General features: G+C 41.6%; 1 protein-coding gene across 2 annotated transcripts in view; it reads left to right on the top strand.

The window, feature by feature from the left end:
* The first annotated feature begins 9,367 nt into the window (after nucleotides 1-9,367).
* Nucleotides 9,368-21,661, top strand: part of LOC106580997 (T-box transcription factor TBX4) — a 32,777-nt gene continuing 20,483 nt past the window's right edge. The window contains exons 1-3 of one of the 2 annotated variants that reach the window (XM_014162636.2): nucleotides 9,368-9,501; nucleotides 16,901-17,046; nucleotides 17,410-17,504. In XM_014162636.2, coding sequence (XP_014018111.1) covers nucleotides 16,903-17,046; nucleotides 17,410-17,504 — 239 coding nt within the window. In that variant the 5' untranslated portion in view covers nucleotides 9,368-9,501; nucleotides 16,901-16,902. Of the gene's footprint in view, nucleotides 9,502-11,587; nucleotides 12,058-16,900; nucleotides 17,047-17,409; nucleotides 17,505-21,661 lie in introns of those variants that run through there. The other variant, XM_014162635.2, reaches the window with a different exon arrangement.

Raw genomic sequence — 21,661 nt, 5'->3', positions numbered from 1 at the left:
TGTGTGAATTGGACCATTTTCCTGTCCTTGTCACGGTTGTCGTAAGGATTGGACCAAAACGCAGCGGGAATATGAATACTCATCTTCTTTTTGAAGAAGGAGAAACAACTAAATACGTATACAAAAAAAAGAACAAACCGAAAACAGTCCTGTCAGTTGCAACAAACACTAAACAAAGAACAACTACCCACAAAATCCCATAGAAAAACACCCCTCTTAAATAGGACCTTCAATTAGAAGCAACGAGGAGCAGCTGCTTCCAATTGAAGGTCCACCCAATAAACATGACATAGAAATAGACACACTAGAAGTAACATAGAAATAGACTAACAAAGAACATAGCCCAACAAACCCCGAAACACTCTAAACAAACACCCCTCTTAAATATGAACATAGCCCAACAAACCCCGAAACACTCTAAACAAACACCCCCTGCCATGTCCTGACCAAACTACAATAACAAATAACCCCTTATACTGGTCAGGACGTGACAGTCCTGCTAAGCATTCAAAATGTAACGAGTACTTTTGGGTGTCAGGGAGTAAAAAGTACATCATTTTCTTTAGGAATGTAGTAAAGTAAAAATAAATAGTTAAGTACAGATACCTCAAAAAACGACTTAAGAAGTACTTTAAAGTATTTTTACTAAAGTACTTTACACCACTGCCTTTTTTCCAAAAGTGTTGGAATCCCTTGCAGCTGTGTTTACAATTTCGAACACTGGAATGTGTGATGTAATCTAGGCCTACACCTTGATTAGGCTGATAGAAATCCTCAATATTTTGTTTAATGATTTTCAATTTCAGCGCCATTATTTCTATATTGCCTAAGCCTACACTTTCTCGTTCTGAACTTCTAACGCGAGTGGGACGGGTGTGGCTTCGTGACAATCACAAGAGCAGCTGCTCATCGATGTGACAGCTCCAACTCCGTTACACCTCCGACACCGCCCAAAACATCAGCTATGTGGTGTCAGATACCACCGGTTGATTAATCTGATTGAATCTAGGCCATAGACAGACAGACAGACAGATGTTTAAAACATATTTGTTCACTGGGTCATACATACACATATGACCACATTTCTATTCAAAAGCTTGCATTCAGTCATGCACTTACATGTGCCCTCACAACACATCATCCCTGCACACTGATGGGGAACTGATGTCATCAGTAGGCTTAAGTCCCATGTTGCTTCCTAATTGTCTAGTTTCTGTCTCCAATAGTCCTGGTGTTTCTGTGTTTCTACTTCTCTCAATGCTTCTCTTTCCTCGAGAACAAAGGCTGAGTACTAGGGAAGTCTTTTGAAATACATTTTAGATGACCACTTACAAGTCAATCGCTACCAATAAAAATGGAGGGAAAAACTAAGTGTTGCATGATAAATGACCTCCCTTATTCCATATATAGAGAGCAACACAAAGACGAGAGGGTTTAGGAAAGTAGTCCCATCATCCAAAGCCTCACCATAACCAACCCATATTCAATTACTATTCTTTAAAGAAACGCAGGGTGTGTCCCAAATCACACCCTATTCCCTATATAGCCCCCATAGGATGACAATGCCCCTATCCGCAGGACACGAGTGGTAACTGAATGGTTTTTGAGCATGAAAACGATGTAAACCATGTGCCGTGGCCGTCTCAGTCACCAGATCTCAACCCAATTGAACACTGGCGCGACGCCTGACACAGTGTTTTCCACCTCCATCAACAAAACACCAAATGATGGAATTTATCTTGGAAAAATGGTGTCGCATCCCTCCAATAGAGTTCCAGACACTAGTAGAGTCTATGCCAAGGCGTATTGAATCTGTTCTGGCTCGTGTTGGCCCAACTCTAGCAAGGAAGATGACAAGAAGACAAGGAAGATGTGTGTTTTAAAAAGAGACACAGGAAGGGGCCATCAAGTTAAAGGGGGATTCTGGGATGCTGGAGTCTCCCTGGGAGGTCCAAGCAGCACTACACACACAGCGTGTGGAGCAGGACTAGCCCCACGGCTTCTGTAATGTCGGACGGCCAAACTAGGTCCCATGTCTCCCCTTTGGGGATCAAAGAGTGGTGAACAGGAAGAGGTGACTGTGTTTGTGTGTCACAGTGTGTGTCACAGTGTGTGTGTTGTGTAAGTAAGTGTGTGTGTGTGTTGTGTTAGTGAGACTATGGGGCTTGCTTGACCGTATCCTGAACCACACAGCACATGATGCCTACATACCGAGCGAGAGAGGAGAGAGCTACTAAACTGGACTAAACACACCAATTAACCCTGACGCTAATGTTTCGTAGCACTGCTATGAACTGAACGCTAACAGTCCAAACCCCATCTCACTTCAAAGCTTGAAGGGCTTACCTCAGAAGAACAGAGTGCGTTACTTTTCTAATCATTTACGCTAGCTAAGGATTTTACGATGGTTATGGTGATGTAATGGAGTACTGATGGCAATACCACCAAATAAACATGAGAATGGTTTTACAGAGAACAGAGACATGTGCAGCAGTGCTTGTTTGTATTGTGGATGAAGAAAAGACAATTATATGAGTGGTTCTGTGGTTAAATTGAGACCCCTGACCCCTGACTGTTTTATCTCGCAGCATAGACGTAGGCCTCTTTACACTTCCCAGTGTAACTAAAATCAGCTTCAACAGTTACATGATCAGTCTGCTCATTGGGTTCACGATCAACAATGAGCATCTACAAATAGAACAAGCAAGGGATTGCAAGTAACAGGCTACCAATATATCCAATATTCTGTCTCCCTACACAGATTGGCCATGATCAGAGCCATATATTTATTATTATAAACCGGGTGGTTCGAGCCCTGAATGATGATTGGCTGAAAGCTGTGGTTTATCAAACCGTTTACTATGGGTATGAGTACGACCAAACATTTATTTTTTTCTGTTCTAATTATGTAGGTAACCAGTTTGTAATAGCAATAAGGCAGCTCTGGGGTTTGTGGTATATGGCCAATATACCAAGGCTGTCGGCTGTATCAAGGCACTCCGCATGCGTTGTGGGTGAGAACAGTCCTTAGCCGTGGTATATTGGCCATATACCACACCCCCTCGTGCCTTAAATATATATTGAATGAAATACATGGCTCTGGTAGAGACGTAACATGGTCATTTTTACCAGTCCAGGACCTCCACACTCAGATAGGAATGTGAACCTTGCCTCTCCACTGCCTCTGCCTGAGTCTGAACCTAAACAACCTAGTGGGTCTCAACTGAGATTTGTAGCATGACACCCTCGGCTAGCTGACAGCCAGGGCTCAGTGTTTCATTCGCTTCGGACAGCTCTGAACCATGTGTATAAACTGTCCATTTGCCTTGACAGAAAGCCAGAAGATGTCAACTGCACTTGAGTTACTTTTCCCCATGTGGGGTAAGCCTCGGTATGGGTGAGCCCCAGTTTCTGCTCTTTTCCAATGTTTTCCCATACCTTAGGGGTTAACTGGTCATCAATGGCTCTGTTTTAGTTTATAGATTTGGATGTAAGCAGGGCTATTCAGCGCCTGTGCAAACTTCAAGGCAGTAGTTTCATCATTAAATATTGTCAATGGGAATGACAACTTCTGAGAAGTATATGAAAACACAGCATATACAGTATATGATGATATATTTTACAGCAGGGATCATCAACTAGATTCAGCCGTGTGCCGTTTTTTTTCTTGAGTAGATGGTCAGGGGGGCTGGAACACAATTACAAATCATTTGTAGACTGCAAATTGACCGCAAGAAGCTCAAACAGATCTAATATTTGACTAACACATCATCATTTCAAACCTTGCTTACATTTCTATACGATCACGTGTCTCTCTATTATGCGTGGGAATACTTGGGAACAAATTTCCAAAATTAAAATCAGTTGGAGCAGATTTTTGGGGGTTTTCAAAGTATTTTAAATGCCATCCCCCACTAGTTGGGGAACCCTGTTATACAGTATAATCATCTGCACTGGACTTCACTTCACCGGAGAGAATACTGGAGGATGTCATATGTCACTTGACCAAATATCTATAAATGCAATCTAAGTGTATAGAATTGTCAGAAATTGGATGAAAAGAGAAAGCCAACTTCTTATACTTGTCAACCTCATTATCTGTGATAACCTTTGACTGCATTCAAAATGTTTTTCAACAAACCACATCTTCTACATTAATTGGCCTTTGGGGATTTATACTCGATCTAATCCAACCACAGCTATTTGGACTCAACTTTACCTCCCAAATTAAGGATACTTCATTTTTGACATCATTCAAAACAACGTTATAGTGTGTGTCACTTAAAATGGAAATAAACAAAGACTTGTTTGAAAAACATAATTGGGTTAAAGCTTCTTTTGAGGCTGTTGTTTCAGAGTAGACCAGCCCACTTGTGGTTGGACTGAAACCAGAGGAGGCTGGTGGGAGGAACTATAGGAGGACGGGCTCATTGTAAAGACCGTAATGGAATAAATGGACTTGTTGGACTTGTTTGACTCCGTTCCATTTATACCATTCGAGCCATTACGATGAGCCTGTCCTCCTATAGCTCCTCCCACCAGCCTCCTCTGATTGAACCACCCCAAGAGCTCCAAGAAGGATCTGAAATCCCATCCTGCCAAGAAGCCATTTAACACAAGTTCTACGGTAGGCTTGCCCTATGAATATTCATAACTAAAATCATGAGATAAGTTTTACAACGTTATCAAGGTCATTGCTCTATAGATACATTCAGATCGGGGTGGATAACTTTGAAAAATATATAAATTTTATAAATAAAAATGAAGGAAAAAAAAGAATCTTAAATCAGAAGATTCTCCTAATATTGATTAGACGAATAATACAATTTCATACTAGTTAGTACATTACCTATCACAACTGCACACACCATTCATTATTGAAGGTCTACCAAACTGAACAGTCAACGGACACTTGAGCTGTGACAATTGGGACATGGTGTGTGTGTGTCTCTGTAACATCATTAACATTTAACAATTAACATTTCAAGTTAACGTGATGTAACACAGTCGTAATATTAGCCCCATGTACAGTTAATCTGCCCCGATGTTTGGTCAGTGTGCTGGGCCACTTCCTGTTTCCCATGATGCACCATGGCCATAGAGTAGAGCCTGGGGGAAAGATAGCCGGTCGGACCACCATTTGGTTCTATAGAGAGAGAATAGTCATTTACACTTCCTGTGTGAGCAGCTAATCAGAACCATGGGTGGCTAATTTAGGCAAACGCATGGTTCTGATTGGCTGCTCACACAGGAAGTGTACATGACTATTTTCTTTCTATAGATCCAGCTGGTGCTCCGACTGGCTCTCTATCCCCCAGACTGGCTAGTGGAGGGGATAGGAACAGTCTGATTGGACTCATACAGTGAGCCCGCCACCCACCATTCGGAAAGTATTCAGACCCCTTCACTTTTTCCTTCATTTTGTTACATTACAGCATTATTCTAAAATGAATTAAATAAATACAAAATCTTCATCAATCTATACACAATACCTCATAATGACAAAGTGAAAAGAGGTTTGTAGAATGTTTTTCAAATGTATAAAAAAAACAGAAACACATTATTTACATAAGCCAGACCCTTTGGTATGAGACTCGAAATTGAGCTCAGGTGCATCCTGTTTGAGATGTTTCTACAACTTGATTGGAGTCTACCTGTGGTAAATTCAATTGATTGGTCCCACAGTTGACAGTGCATGTTAGAGCAAAAACCAAGCCATGAGATCGAAGGAATTGTCCGTAGAGCTCCAAGACAAGATTGTATCAAGGCACAAATCTGGGGAAGGGTACCAAAAAAATTCTGCAGCATTGAAGGACCCCCCCCCAAAAAAAAACAAGCCATGAGGTCATATGAATTGTCCGTAGAGCTCCAATACAGGATTGTGTCGAGGCACAGATCTAGGGAAGGGTACCAAAAAATCACTGCAGCATTGAAAGTCCCCAAGAACACAGTGGCCTCCATCATTCTTAAATGGAAGAAGTTTGGAACCACCAAGACTCTTCCTAGACCTGGCCGCCCTGCCAAACTGAGCAATCAGGGGAGAAGGGCCTTGGTCAGGGAGGTGTAAGTGGGAGAAATAGTCTCTGTGCACTGGCTAGCACTATGCTCACTGCTAAGCTAACAGGCATCTGAGCACTGTAGGTGTAATAAGCCCAAATCCACCACTCTCTCTATCGCCGCCATTTTGACTGCGCTCAAATCAGCAAGGAAAGGCACTGGCTTCTTCAAGCCACAGTCTGCAAGATTGAACAGTCTGTAAGATGATTTCAACTAATGAATTATGTACTCCTTGATTTGGAAAAATATGACATACGCACACCTTACGGAGTGTGGCTTTAAAGAGAAGGAAGACAGCGACGGGAGAGAGAGAGAGAGAGAAATAGAGAGAGAGAGAGAGAGAGAGAGAGAGAGAGGGGGAACCACGTCGTCCCCCTCTTTTGTTTTTTATTAGCCGAGACCCCTCTCTCTCACCCACTGCCAATTACACAGGCAAATGTTTTCCCAAGGAAAGAAAAACCCTCTCTCCCTCCAACATAAATCAGCCAATGGACTACTCTGTATGCTGTGACACCAATGCTCACCCTAGTTAGACAATATCACGTAGACACAACTCCAGCTAAATAAGCATTGTCCTTTATCGAACAGAATAGAACATCCCTATTTTAACCCCACACCAGAATTGAAGTCCTTGTCACAAAGCATAACAACAATTCCGAAACCATAAAAGGCTGAGTGGTGTCAAACGTCTATATAATATAATGGTATGTACGGCAATATATCAGAGAGGGGAAATGTCAAATATATTATTGTAAACAACTGATTACAGAGCTCAGTCTACTTCCATACAGTCAGATGGAATAGATTGAGGGAACATGTACACTCATACAACATTATATAAATGTTAATAACATCAAAGAGTTTGGGGTAAAATTGGCACATACAGTGCCTTCGGAAAGTATTCAGACCCCTTGACCTTTTACACATTTTGTTACGCTAAAGCCTTATTATAAAATTGATAACATTTAAAAAAAATGTCCTCCGCAATCTACACACAATACCCCATAATGACAAAGCAAAAAATGTTTTTTATAAATTTGTGCAGATTTATAAAAATAAAAAACAAAAATACCTTATTTACATAAGTATTCAGACCCTTTGCTATGACTCAAAAATGACCCAAAAAATGTCTGCAGCATTGAAGGTCCCCAAGAACACAGTGGCCTCCATCATTCTTAAATCGAAGAAGTTTAGCACCACCAAGACTCTTCCAAGAGCTGGCCGCCCGGCCAAACTGAGCAATCGGGGGAGAAGGGCCTTGGTCAGGGAGGTGACCAAGAACCCGATGGTCACTCTGACAGAGCTCTAGAGTTCCTCTGTGGAGATGGGAGAACCTTCCAGAAGGACAACCATCTCTGCAGCACTCCACCAATCAGGCCTTCATGGTAGAGTGACCAGACCTCTCCTCAGTAAAAGACACATGACAGCCCGCTTGGAGTTTGCCAAAAGGCACCTAAAGACTCTCAGACCATTAGAAACATGATTCTCTGCTCTGATGAAACTAAAATTGAACTCTTTGGCTTGAATGCCAAGCGTCACATCTGGAGAAAACCTGGCACCATCCCTACGGTGAAGCATGGTGGTGGCAGCATCATGCTGTGGGGATGTTTTTCAGCAGCAGGGACTGGGAGACTAGTCAGGATCGAGGCAAAGATGAACAGAGCAAAAAACAGAGAGATCTTTGATAAAAACCTGCTCCAGAGCGCTCAGGACCTCAGACTATAAGGTTCACCTTCCAACAGAACAATGACCCTAAGCACACAGCCAAGACAACACAGGAGTGGCTTCGGGACAAGTCTCTGAATGTCCTTGAGTGGCCCAGCCAGAGCCTGGACTTGAACCCAATCTAACATCTCTGGAGAGACCTGAAAATAGCTCTGCAGCGACGCTCCCCATCCAACCTGACAGAGCTTGAGAGGATCTGCAGAGAGGAATGGGAGAAACTCCCCAAATACAGATGTGCCAAGCTTGTAGCGTCATACCCAAGAAGACTCAAGGCTGTAATTGTTGCCATAGGTGCTTCAACAACATACTGAGTAAAGGGTTTGAATACTTATGTAAATGTTATATTTCACATTTTTTTAATTTTTTTTTAAATACATTTGCAACAATTTCTAAAAACCTGTTTTTGCTTTGTCATTATGGGGTATTGTGTGTAGATTGATGAGAAGAAAAAAACAATTTAATCAATTTTAGAATAAGGCTGTAAAAAGTCAAGGGGTCTGAATACTTTCCGAATGCACTGTAAATGAAAATATCTCATTATTATGTACAGTATTTGAAATGTCAAATTCGTTAGAGATGCGTAATTGGTTCTGAATAGGCATATACCAACAATAATACATAGAGTTAGTGTATATCATTCCAATCACGATATTGAGTAAAACATCTGCTTTTCTAATTGCTACATTTTAAGAAAACAAAAACCTATCATACATACAAATAAAAAACTTAAGCGTAGGATTTAGAAGTGAAAAGGTCTTGTAACCTTTTTAAAATTAAACTGATATTTGCATGAAGCCTAGGTTTTTCTGCTAGAATGTTTTTAATAAATATTAATTTGTAGGTAAAATAGTGATATACCTCCATGAAACAAACTAATATATTCTACGGACCGTTCAGAGAAATGTAATACTGAAATCCTGAATTGTTTGCGACTGTACAGCACCTCGTGCTTATCTACTCAGGGCCAAAGGTCAATGACGTGTTCATTCACCATTCGTGTCTTTTTAAGTTTGGAAAAAACTGTTTCTGGTTTAATTTCATACCGAAACAACGAATTAAAATGGTTCAAAATAGACTATTCAAATAAGACAATTGGTACACATTTGTTTTTCTCACTTGTGAAAACAAGCTGATGTTTGTATTGGAATTAATGTTTTGGCAACAGATCTTTTCATTATTAATAAAACCAAAATGATCATCACATTAGCAAGGTTTATTAATGGCCCATCAAAGGTAACATATTGACACATGAATAAAAGGAACGGACTTTTCTATTTTTCTGCCTAGTATTTCTCAAAAACATAAATATAGCCTAACTACTAAACCAACGAACACTATTCGTCTCGGACCAGAGACCAAAACGCCAAGGCATCGGTATATATAATATGGCAGTTTTTAACGAGGCTTGAACATTGTCCCCTCAGCAACACCCAGCTTTGCTCCAAGTCCACTAGCCCACCACAACCCCACTGAACTCCTGTTCCTAATTTCTGCACCACGTGACTGTGGGAGTGAGTCAAGTTTAAATTCCCTTTCAGAAACCCATCTCAATTCAGCTCCTATAAAAAAAATCTACCATTTTATAGCAGAAGCATCTTCTATATCACGGCGGCTAAGGTTTGTCCTTGTGGGACTAAGATTCTCGGAAGAAAAGCACAGCTAAAGGGGAGTACAGTGCAGAGGTCAAATTCGTGTGAAGGGCTGAGCAATAACGTGGAGGTAAGAACCGCTACTTTTACATCACGTGTTATGTTTGTGAGGGCCAGTTACACAGAATTTAGTATTAGCCTTTGGGCGTTTTAAATTCGGTATATTTGTTGTTGGTCAATGGTCATACCATTTTTTTTGTCTTTCATGAGGTAGGCTAATATATATGATTTAAGAGATAGAATTGCACATCTGCATTTCCTCAAGCCTTCACTATATCCTTTATTAGTGGCGCACATTAGCAATATGACAGAAACATCCTCTAAATACTCCTTTCTGTCCAACATTTACGAGGTATTTGTGTAAACACAGCCTGGCATTGTATTTATATGATGCAATGAATTTAGGGTCAATATTTACATGTATCGCTAAATATGTTCTTCCCGCGCAAATGACTGATGTTTGGAGGACCGCGTTAGATCTTGGATGGACTGTATGTTCGATATGGAACAAAAGGCCTTCACGGAAACTCAGGAGGCTTTGGCCTTTTGGCGCCACATGACTAAAGACAGACGACTAAAAACAGATTAGAGTCTCATTTAGCGAAGGGGTTGATATAGCAATATGAGATGGAAAACCATAGAAAACTGACTATTCTGCTTGATTGTTCCCTGACAAAAAAACGTCGATATTTATTTTATCATATAATAAAGATGACAGGCCTATCGAAAAAAATGCAAATGTGCATTCAATTAGATTAGCCTATGATTATTACCCTATTATTAGGCTATTAGTAGTTGTAGTAGGCTATGTTTACAATGAAGAAATATTACAACTATTATTAGTAAAAAAAAATCATTCATAAGTTAAATGGACGAACATAAAACGAAAATCACCCCATCTACAAAGTAAAGAAATTAAAGGCAACTCGTGTGTTACATTTCAGCCGATTTACACTTTAAAAAACAGGATTTCAATAAACTGACAAATACAATCAGCCTAGATGCAATTTATTGTTCTCAAAATGATACCAAAATCAAGCCATTTGTTCATTATAATGTATATGGAAATCTATATTCTGAGCCGACAAATCATCAATAGGTCTCTAAAACCTGACATCAACCGATACAATACATCACCCATGTCCAAACATTCAACAGACTCAAACAATGACCACTGTCTGATCATTCGATGCCTCCTCACCAGCCATATTTTGGCAGAGAAATATTGAAAGGGCTGAAAATGACAAACTGTCGCGGGAAGGACATTTAGGCTGTTCTCGTTCATTTGGTCATGTCACCAGTAGATATAAGTCAAACTCTCCCCGACCAACCCGACCCGCCAACTTCTATTGTTGATTTATTGGTCTTTCGGCCTTGTGCTTCGACCCATTTATTCCAAAACCACAACCATATTTCACCTGAAAATGTATGAGCGTTTTAGCGTCATTCTTCGGCGCCTATTCCTGTTTTGAAAGGAAAACATGGCGTGCGAAATAACTGTCCAGAAATACCATCTATAACTAAACCAGACGATGGGTAGGCTATAGGCTAGTCCGCTCGTCTTCACTGTGGCCCTCAGAGGTCATTTGCTGTTTTGAAAGGAAAACATGGCGTGCGAAATAACGGTAAAGAAATCAAATCTAGAGCCTAACTGGACCAGAGAATGGGTCGGTTATAGGCTAGACCACTCGTCTTCACTGTGGCCCTCAGAGGTCATTTGACCTCACACTGGAACAGAGGAGACTCTGTTACCCCAACAATCCTGATTTGGACATGGTTCACCTCACAGGTAACTCGGTTCCTCACATGTCTGTTTGCACAGTGACACCTGAGTGACAAAGACCCAGAGCGGATGCTTCAATGATCAATTTGTGCTCTTCTGAGTTATATCTAGTAGAAAAGGCCTATCGGGAAAAATATTAATTATTCTCTGAATTGTTTATTAATGAAGCCTATACTATATTATGTATAATAATATCCCATAGGCCCTATCAAACTCTGCAGCTATATCTATTTTTAGGCTATATAGCCTATATCATGGGATTAGTATTTTTAATGATGTAACCAATAGCCTGTGGGATGGGGGAGGAGATGAGGTTGTATTCATGTCATACACAACATTTATTAGTCCAATAGACGTTGGTGGAGAGATTCTGGCTCCAGAGGACCAGTGCATCGCGCTGTAAGGTATTCTCGTCGTTAGAGAAGCGACGTCAGGTCTGCGTGGAAGAGAGGGAAGGGAGAGGGGGGAACGAGTCAAATAATTCACTCATCCCGGTGTTTTAACAATTCAAGGGATTGAGCAAATTCTTTTTTGTGTTTCCAAGAAAACATCACACACCAAGTGCGATCTCTCTAGCTCAAAGCGCACTGCACACGCGCAGAGTAGGCAACAGTCAGTTCACGAGAGTTGAATCACACCAAGTCAGGGTTAACACGGGCGCTCACGCGTGTCCGGGAGTTTACTCGAGAACCGTTATGCCGGAGAAAGATAAGCAAGTCTATTAAGATGAGATGCTGGACGACTTTCCCTAACTACGTCCCAATGGAACGTAACTTCCTGCTATTTCCTTGGTGAAGACAGAAAAGTGAAATAAATGGATTCAAGCTCATAATATTTCATGAGGTAATATAATAATATTATTTCCTATCTTCGTTGTAATCTGCCTATCTACGTGCTTTGTGCTTTGTAAACAAGCTCAGGCATGGAGTCAATCTGGAAACGCCGTAGTTCGATAGGCTCAGCTTCTTTAATGCGATTAGTGTTAGGATGTACTTTCTACTTTCTTTTTTTCACCGTTATTTGGCTGCCTTGATAGTGATGGTGAACGTGATAATGCTGTCTGTAGCCCATTTCAACAATGCAAGCTAAAGCAGAGTCCTTAACCGTTATATGACGTGGTGATATTATGGAGATGTGTAACAGTCTATGGTCACACGGTCTATAAAACATTTCATTATAACTGATATGAACATGTAGCCTATAGTACAATTTCAAAGTCACAATTTCTTTACACTTCACATATGCTCAAATAAGTTATAGGTTATATGCTTCTTATGTTCACAATATCATTTTGAGGTTACTATAAATATGATGAAAACAGTTGTTACATAATTTACTCAATTTCTCAAAAATGTCAAGAGCCCTTGTCTGAGATTGTACGTTTCTTTCTAGATCGTAGCCTAGATGCTGTGTATAAAGGACATGAAATGTCATTTAAACACCAGAAGACCAGTCTGTTACATGTTTCAGGGCCCTGTGAAGGTATTCAAAGCTTATTGACGTTAAAGCTACGAGAACTATGGATGCAAGGACTGACCATCCATTATAGTAAAATGATAGTTTTAACCATGTTTTGACGCTATACAGTATTTGTTTACATGACATTGTTTACTAACATTGGACTAAATCAAGTTTATATTCTGGGTTCTGATGGGGTAAGACAGGTGAACTAAGCTGATGAGGCATTTATAAGTTATATTCTTCAAGAATCAATGGGTGTATTCATTTATAAGTCCAAAATTGGTTTAGCAACTTTCAATTCAAGCTTTAAGATAATATAAAAAGTTAAAAAAATAACAATTCTATCTGTTTTGTTTAAAATGAAAAATATTTCTTATCCTTAAATAATGGTACAAATATTATTATTAGTATCATTATTATAATAGTTAATGATGAATAATGATAACGATAATGATAAAACTATCATTATTATTCATAATAATATATTTAATTAGTTTATACAGACTGACTGCCAGATAATGATTTTAGAACATGCTTTTAGAATTATATGATCACAAATTACAACCAAATAATTTAATCTACAAATGGGAGTCTAAATAATGTCCTTTTCATTCAAGAAATACCTAAATACATAACTCAAACAATTATGTTGGATGTCTCTAAAATGTGGACTATAAACATTTTCACAAATTTACAATAAATAAAATCATATTTTATTTTTCATTTGACTCTAAACATTACATCCTGAGATGTTCTGTTAAGTAGTATACTGACATTTGAAGCCAATCAATCAACCAAACAATTGATTAAAACATAGGCCTAATTCACTTTTGTGGAGGGAATGGAACATTAGAGAACTGCTTTGCAGGTGAGAGATTTTACAGCACCATACTCACTTACTACTTTGGTACCACTACATTTTTGTTGTGATAGGTCAGTTTCACATCCCAAATGATTTTGCACAAATGGCGTGCTAACAAGCTCAAGGCTACGTGATGTGATTCTACTGACATCGCTGAGTTGTAGCTGCCAGAGACGTACATACAACAACAATAAAGGTGCTCTCGCTCTCGCTCTCGCTCTCTGTCTGTCTCTGTCTCTGTCTCTGTCTCTGTCTCTGCCTGTCTCTCTCTCTGTCTCTGTCTCTCTCTCTGTCTCTCTCTCTCTCTCTCTCTCTGTCTCTCTCTCTCTCTCTCTCTCTCTCTCTCTCTCTCTCTCTCTCTCTCTCTCTCTCTCTCTCTCTCTCTGCAACACATCACCAGATGCATGAGACTGGCTGCTGCACAAAATGGTAGGTCAGGTTTGAATTTATGGTAGCTGTCTCAATAACATGCATCATGCATCATGGCTATGCATTTCAGACTGGGAGGCGAAAACACACACACACACACACACACACACACACACACACACACACACACACACACACACACACACACACACACACACACAGACATACACAGACACACACAGACACACACACACACACACACACACACACACACACACACACACACACACACACACACACACACACACACACACACACACACACACACACACACACACACACACACACACACACACACACACACACACACACACACACACACACACACAGGACAATCTGCCATGAATAGTTTAGTGGATTATATGTCTGGGAGTGACACAGATATAAACAGAGGGCTAGCTCAGCGTGTTTAGTTAAACAGGGTAAGTGAAAGGGCCCTGTTCAGGAGGGTAAAAAAGTACCAAGGCTGATTTGCAGCGCGCCTTATCTTTATTCGCTTTAGCAAATGTCTGCGTTGGTTTACAGTTGGAGCCCCTTCTCTTTCATCCTGAGAGAGAGCACTCACATTGTTTACATGCCTGAGATTAAGGGAGGGCCGGGGTGAGTGTAAAAACTATCCGAATTGTACACTGTATACCTTTATATCTGCGTCCCAAATGGCACCCTATTCCTCATATAGTGTAGTACTTTTGACAAAGGCCCATAGGACTCTGTTCAAAGGTAGTGCACTATATAGTGAATTGGGTGCTATTTGTGACGTAGACCTACAGTTTGAGTCTGTATGGTAAAATGGCTGGGGGAATGGTTGCAATGCGAGAGGAGAGGGCATTGTGAAACTGAACTGTATGGAGCAGACGAGGCTATACCAGGCTGTCTGTGTATCTGTGTCTCTCATGAAAAGATGTTTGTCTTTGAGCTGGGTTTAGAGCTGTGAGAGAGCGAAGCTTAGCTGGTGATCTGGACTAATGGAATGAACAGTGTTTAGGAGCCGTTACATAAAAGTATCCCACCGTATGCTAGAAGAGTAAATATTTAATCCAACTCTTCTGAAGAACAAATTCATCTTGACCCCATGTGCTTAATATCGTGGTCTCCAAGCATGCAGGCTGAGTCATTAGCTTATGTCTAGAGTTTCTTATGATTTACGGTGTTAATATGCAAATATATATTAGGAATATTGTAATTTCTTTCATCAAACTAAATGTCAGAGAATCAAAATGGAGATGCTATAACAGAAATAGAAGTATTCAATATGGCCGCTGGTGCACCCATCACAGAGCGCAGACTTGAATGGGATTGTCCATTCTAGTAATTGAAATTCTATGGCCAGTATGTTGCTTGAATATTTTTGATTACTTAGTAGTTGTGTATTTACGATGACCTAATAAGCACAACAGTGTAGTCATATGTGGGAATAACGTCACTTGAATGGGTCCGGTAATTCAAATTCTATGTGTGGAACAATCAAGTTTGCTAGCTACTATTCAATCTTTTCATATGAGGGGAGAGCAGAGCAGAGGGTACAGTAGACGATTCCTCCTTTAAACTCACATGGGACCTCATTGCAAACATAGATCGGCTCTATTTTGCGTGAATGAGGGCCCATCATCCTACAGTATTTGGGTCATTGTGACCAAATTCCCCCAATGGCACATGGCCCTTGCTGCAGTGATCCACCTTGAAATGACTTTGCCTACAGAATTCGACAGATATTTCTATTAACAATGGTTAGTAGCTTGGGGATGAAACAGTGACTTGGTTTCCAAGAACTGAAAAACTAATTCCAAGAAATGTCCCACAATGGGAGAGCATGCCTGAATGAATTAATATGCTGTTGAGTTTTTTATTTTTTTATTCTCTCATTGCAAATATTTGTTGTTGAATACACACCTTCAAGTGTGTATTATTGCAGTGCAAGAATGAGGCATTGACTTCTGTATCCTTGAAATTTCCTTGTAAGGTTTGATATTAAATAATTGTATCTACCAGAAATGTTAAAACATTTAAACAATTTACTTTTGATTCATCGTTCAATATAAATAGTAATTCATAAAAAATATATACTTTTCTTGTGTAAATAACAGACACAAATTGAAGTAGACGTGTATTTTACGCACACCAGATTTTCTTTCTAAAACAGACAGGAATTCACACCAGATTTTCTTTCTAAAACAGACAGGAATTCACACCAGATTTTCTTTCTAAAACAGACAGGAATTCACACCAGATTTTCTTTCTAAAACAGACAGGAATTCCATTGAAGAACATCATTCAAGGTGTGGGATGACAACAATTAATGATCTGATAAAACAATTTTACGGAGTCCCCTTTAGTTCCGTTTTTTTCTCCCATTGGTCATTCTGCAGATGTTCATTAGAAAAGATTGAATTAATTAGCAGCTTTCCAGTAAGATGTGTTTAATTTCCTTACAGTATTAATAGACATTATTATTGTAGAAATACAAAATGAACAGCAATTACTGTACAAGTACATTATGTAAATGCAATTCATGTCAATTAGTTGTTGAAAAAATAAACAATAGCTAAATTAAATATTAAGCAATGTTTTTAGGGGTGGGGTTCATCTTTGTATCTTGAAGGGGTGTTACATTTTGTTTGGGTACGGTGTATTTCGTTGGAACATATTTTGTCCAGTCCATTTCATGGGAATGTGTTATTGAAGTATTTTACGAGACAGTTTAGTATTGGTTTGGAGTCAGTCTGTGTATTGTAAGTCTGTTATTATCTGTAGAGATGCTCTGATTTATTTTAGTATTATAGTAATTCTATGCCACAGATATCCTATTACATTACTATGTAAGTTCTATATAAGTTCTATATGTAATTCTATGGTCTATGTATTGTAAGTCTGTGTATTGTAAGTCTGTGTATTGTAAGTCTGTGTATTGAACTGAAGCCATTGTTCATCTCAAAGAGATGCTCCAGGAGAAGGCCTCAGCTGTGACGGATGACAGTGTGACTGGGGTCCAGCCTGGAGGGCCCCCAGACCTAAGCCCTGACTCCGCTCACCTGGGCCTGCCTACAACTCCCAGCATCCCCCAGGGCAATGAGCCAGACCAGGTAATCATGGGTATTGTAGGCTCTCAACACAGAGCCAGAACCACAACTGCAAAGGTATTATATGTTCAGAAGTTTCCTATTCTTGGAAATGACCAAATGGGTATGTTTCCTTGCTCTCAATTTCAATAATTTTAGCTATTATTAAGGAAGTCGTTGACTTGTTAACAAAATTATTGGCCATATTAAATCGTGGGTGTTTTTATTTCTTGTCTGGGCAGAGTAGGTGGACACCCTATCAATTGTGAATGATTTATTGAGAATGAACTGGTTTAACTTAAAAATGCAGATGGCATAATGTGAATTGTCTATAAGCCCACAACAGGTTGCCAACCCTCATGGCAGTCTCTACCTTTCTCTATTTAGAATATTGAGAACATCAAGGTTGTTCTTCATGAGAGGGAGCTGTGGAAGAAGTTCCATGAGGCGGGAACAGAGATGATCATAACGAAAGCAGGCAGGTGAGTACCTACAGTTCATATATCACAGAAAATACATGGGATATACCATATTAGTAGACTAGCACTACACATTCTATACTATACTACACTGTACTAGACTCATCTCAGATTCCCCAGAAATATGTGTTACTTCTGTAAATTGAGTAGCTGCTTTCATTAGTGTTAAAATGTAGTCATTATGACACCTCCATTTTGAGTAGCTATGGCCATCTGTTGGAGCTAAGTCAACCAATTACACCATGCAGTTATGTCACAACAAAAACAATTCAACAGTTTCATTTAACTTTGAAGTAATAAGTTTCAACTAGTATTGTTTTTTGAAGTGGTAGCTCACAAGCCAAGCTCCTAATACCTGTCCACAAGAAAAGAAATTCAACAGTTTAATTTAACTTTTCTCAGGTAGAGAAAATGAAGAGACATCATTTCTGCCCCAGTGAACATCTAATTGAAAACACAAACCCACAGCTCTGCTCTGTGTTAGATTTAATGCTGCCCCGTGGATTAGACAGTCTGGCCCTTAACCTGGACTTTAACCAGAAGATGACAAGATGCTTTCTAACCAACCTCCGCCCACCCCTCATTTCTCACAGGGGCTTTTTTTCCCAGTCCAAAATGTAAAAGGTCACCACAATTTTTCTTTAATGCTGCATCACTGTGAAAGATGGGCTTTACCTTGTCCAGCTGATAAAGTGCGCTGAGAATCCTTTAAAACCTTTGAAGGGCCCGGCCTCAGAGTGATGCTTAGCTACGCATCTCCACCAGCTGCGCTCAGCTGAAAAACCTGACTGACTGAATAGGCTTATACAGTCAGTCAGCCTGAGAAGCCAGAGAAGAGCAGGGCGGCGTCCCAAAAGGCACCCTGTTCCCTTTATAGTGCACTACTTTTGACCCGAGCCGATGGTGAGCATGTATAGGGTGCTATATGGGACGCACGGCAGGTTTATGTTGCTCCATAATGGAGTACGAGCAGCTACAGTACGTAATTCAACAATTCTAAGAATGAACTCTGTCTGAACTGATGTGAAGATACAATGTTATTGAACATAAAAATGTATTGTAAATGAAACCAGTTGTAGGCCCCAACACTGTGGGCGAGAGTTGGCTTTGTCGAGAACATTGTAGGTAGGATAACGAAAAACTGTAGGGGCCAAAATCGTAATCGGAATTTTTTGCAGGTATATTTCTATGTAAAAATGATGAGTAAACATAGCAAGGCTGCTTCACTGCTACACCAGCTCGAGCTAGACATTATGCACTGCATGCTCTAACAGAAATATTGTTGTTCAATTTTCAACTGAGACTGCCAAAACAAGTCAATGCCAATCTATTCCAACACCAACTTTTTCAGAGAAGAATCTGGAAGGAGCATCAAGCAGTAGTGCTAGGTGCTGCTAGATGCTAAAGGATCTGACCAGATAGCAGGTTTTAATCCCTCTCACTACTTGAAGAATGAATGAATAAATTAATAAATGAATGAATGAAGATTCTCAGGAACATTTTCTCTTGTAAGGGATGACAGTGAGAGGTCAACATGCTATAGAGGGTGGGCAGTGTCCGGTCAGCACTCCTTGGAAGGGGCAGAGTGAGGGGGCAGGGCTAGGAAGAAGTTATGGCTGTGTCTTTAGACTAGACCGTGGCTTGGGAAACATACTGCCAGTTCAGCCCTTCAGCCTGTTACAGTGCAGCTTGGCCCTTCAGCCTGTTACAGTGCAGCTTGGCCCTTCAGCTTCTTACAGTGTAGCTTGGCCCTTCAGCTTCTTACAGTGCAGCTTGGCCCTTCAGCTTCTTACAGTGCAGCTTGGCCCTTCAGCTTCTTACAGTGCAGCTTGGCCCTTCAGCTTCTTACAGTGCAGCTTGGCCATTCAGCTTCTTACAGTGCAGCTTGGACATTCAGCCTCTTACAGTGCAGCTTGGCCATTCAGCCTGTTACAGTGTAGCTTGGCCCTTCAGCCTCTTACAGTGCAGCTTGGCCATTCAGCCTGTTACAGTGCAGCTTGGCCCTTCAGCTTCTTACAGTGCAGCTTGGCCATTCAGCCTGTTACAGTGCAGCTTGGCCCTTCAGCTTCTTACAGTGCAGCTTGGCCATTCAGCCTCTTACAGTGCAGCTTGGCCATTCAGCCTGTTACAGTGCAGCTTGGCCCTTCAGCTTCTTACAGTGCAGCTTGGCCATTCAGCCTCTTACAGTGCAGCTTGGCCATTCAGCCTCTTACAGTGCAGCTTGGCCCTTAAGCCTGTTACAGTGCAGCTTGGCCCTTCAGCTTCTTACAGTGCAGCTTGGCCCTTCAGCTTCTTACCGTGCAGCTTGGCCATTCAGCCTCTTACAGTGCAGCTTGGCCATTCAGCTTCTTACAGTGCAGCTTGGCCCTTCAGCTTCTTACAGTGCAGCTTGGCCATTCAGCTTCTTACAGTGCAGCTTGGCCATTCAGCCTCTTACAGTGCAGCTTGGCCATTCAGCCTGTTACAGTGCAGCTTGGCCCTTCAGCCTCTTACAGTGTAGCTTTGCCATTCAGCCTGTTACAGTGCAGCTTGGCCCTTCAGCTTCTTACAGTGCAGCTTGGCCATTCAGCCTCTTACAGTGCAGCTTGGCCATTCAGCCTGTTACAGTGCAGTTTGGCCCTTCAGCTTCTTACAGTGCAGCTTGGCCATTCAGCCTCTTACAGTGCAGCTTGGCCATTCAGCCTCTTACAGTGCAGCTTGGCCATTCAGCCTCTTACAGTGCAGCTTGGCCATTCAGCCTCTTACAGTGCAGCTTGGCCATTCAGCCTCTTACAGTGCAGCTTGGCCCTTCAGCCTCTTACAGTGCAGCTTGGCCATTCAGCCTCTTACAGTGCAGCTTGGCCCTTCAGCCTCTTACAGTGCAGCTTGGCCCTTCAGCCTCTTACAGTGCAGCTTGGCCATTCAGCCTCTTACAGTGCAGCTTGGCCATTCAGCCTCTTACAGTGCAGCTTGGCCATTCAGCCTCTTACAGTGCAGCTTGGCCCTTCAGCCTCTTACAGTGCAGCTTGGCCATTCAGCCTCTTACAGTGCAGCTTGGCCCTTCAGCCTCTTACAGTGCAGCTTGGCCCTTCAGCCTCTTACAGTGCAGCTTGGCCATTCAGCCTCTTACAGTGCAGCTTGGCCATTCAGCCTCTTACAGTGCAGCTTGGCCATTCAGCCTCTTACAGTGCAGCTTGGCCATTCAGCCTCTTACAGTGCAGCTTGGCCATTCAGCCTGTTACAGTGCAGCTTGGCCATTCAGCCTGTTACAGTGCAGCTTGGCCCTTCAGCCTCTTACAGTGCAGCTTGGCCATTCAGCCTGTTACAGTGCAGCTTGGCCCTTCAGCTTCTTACAGTGCAGCTTGGCCATTCAGCCTCTTACAGTGCAGCTTGGCCATTCAGCCTGTTACAGTGCAGCTTGGCCCTTCAGCTTCTTACAGTGCAGCTTGGCCATTCAGCCTCTTACAGTGCAGCTTGGCCATTCAGCCTCTTACAGTGCAGCTTGGCCATTCAGCCTCTTACAGTGCAGCTTGGCCATTCACCCTCTTACAGTGCAGCTTGGCCATTCAGCCTCTTACAGTGCAGCTTGGCCATTCAGCCTCTTACAGTGCAGCTTGGCCCTTCAGCCTCTTCAGTGCAGCTTGGCCATTCAGCCTCTTACAGTGCAGCTTGGCCATTCAGCCTCTTACAGTGCAGCTTGGCCATTCAGCCTCTTACATTGCAGCTTGGCCATTCAGCCTCTTACAGTGCAGCTTGGCCCTTCAGCCTCTTACAGTGCAGCTTGGCCATTCAGCCTGTTACAGTGCAGCTTGGCCCTTCAGCCTCTTACAGTGCAGCTTGGCCCTTCAGCCTCTTACAGTGCAGCTTGGCCATTCAGCCTCTTACAGTGCAGCTTGGCCATTCAGCCTCTTACAGTGCAGCTTGGCCATTCAGCCTCTTACAGTGCAGCTTGGCCCTTCAGCCTCTTACAGTGCAGCTTGGCCATTCAGCCTCTTACAGTGCAGCTTGGCCCTTCAGCCTCTTACAGTGCAGCTTGGCCCTTCAGCCTCTTACAGTGCAGCTTGGCCATTCAGCCTCTTACAGTGCAGCTTGGCCATTCAGCCTCTTACAGTGCAGCTTGGCCATTCAGCCTCTTACAGTGCAGCTTGGCCATTCAGCCTCTTACAGTGCAGCTTGGCCAT

Source organism: Salmo salar, chromosome ssa20 (assembly GCF_905237065.1).
Source record: "Salmo salar chromosome ssa20, Ssal_v3.1, whole genome shotgun sequence".
In the NCBI taxonomy this organism is placed as follows: Eukaryota; Metazoa; Chordata; class Actinopteri; order Salmoniformes; family Salmonidae; genus Salmo; species Salmo salar.
This window is presented reverse-complemented; position numbering and strand designations above follow the sequence as displayed.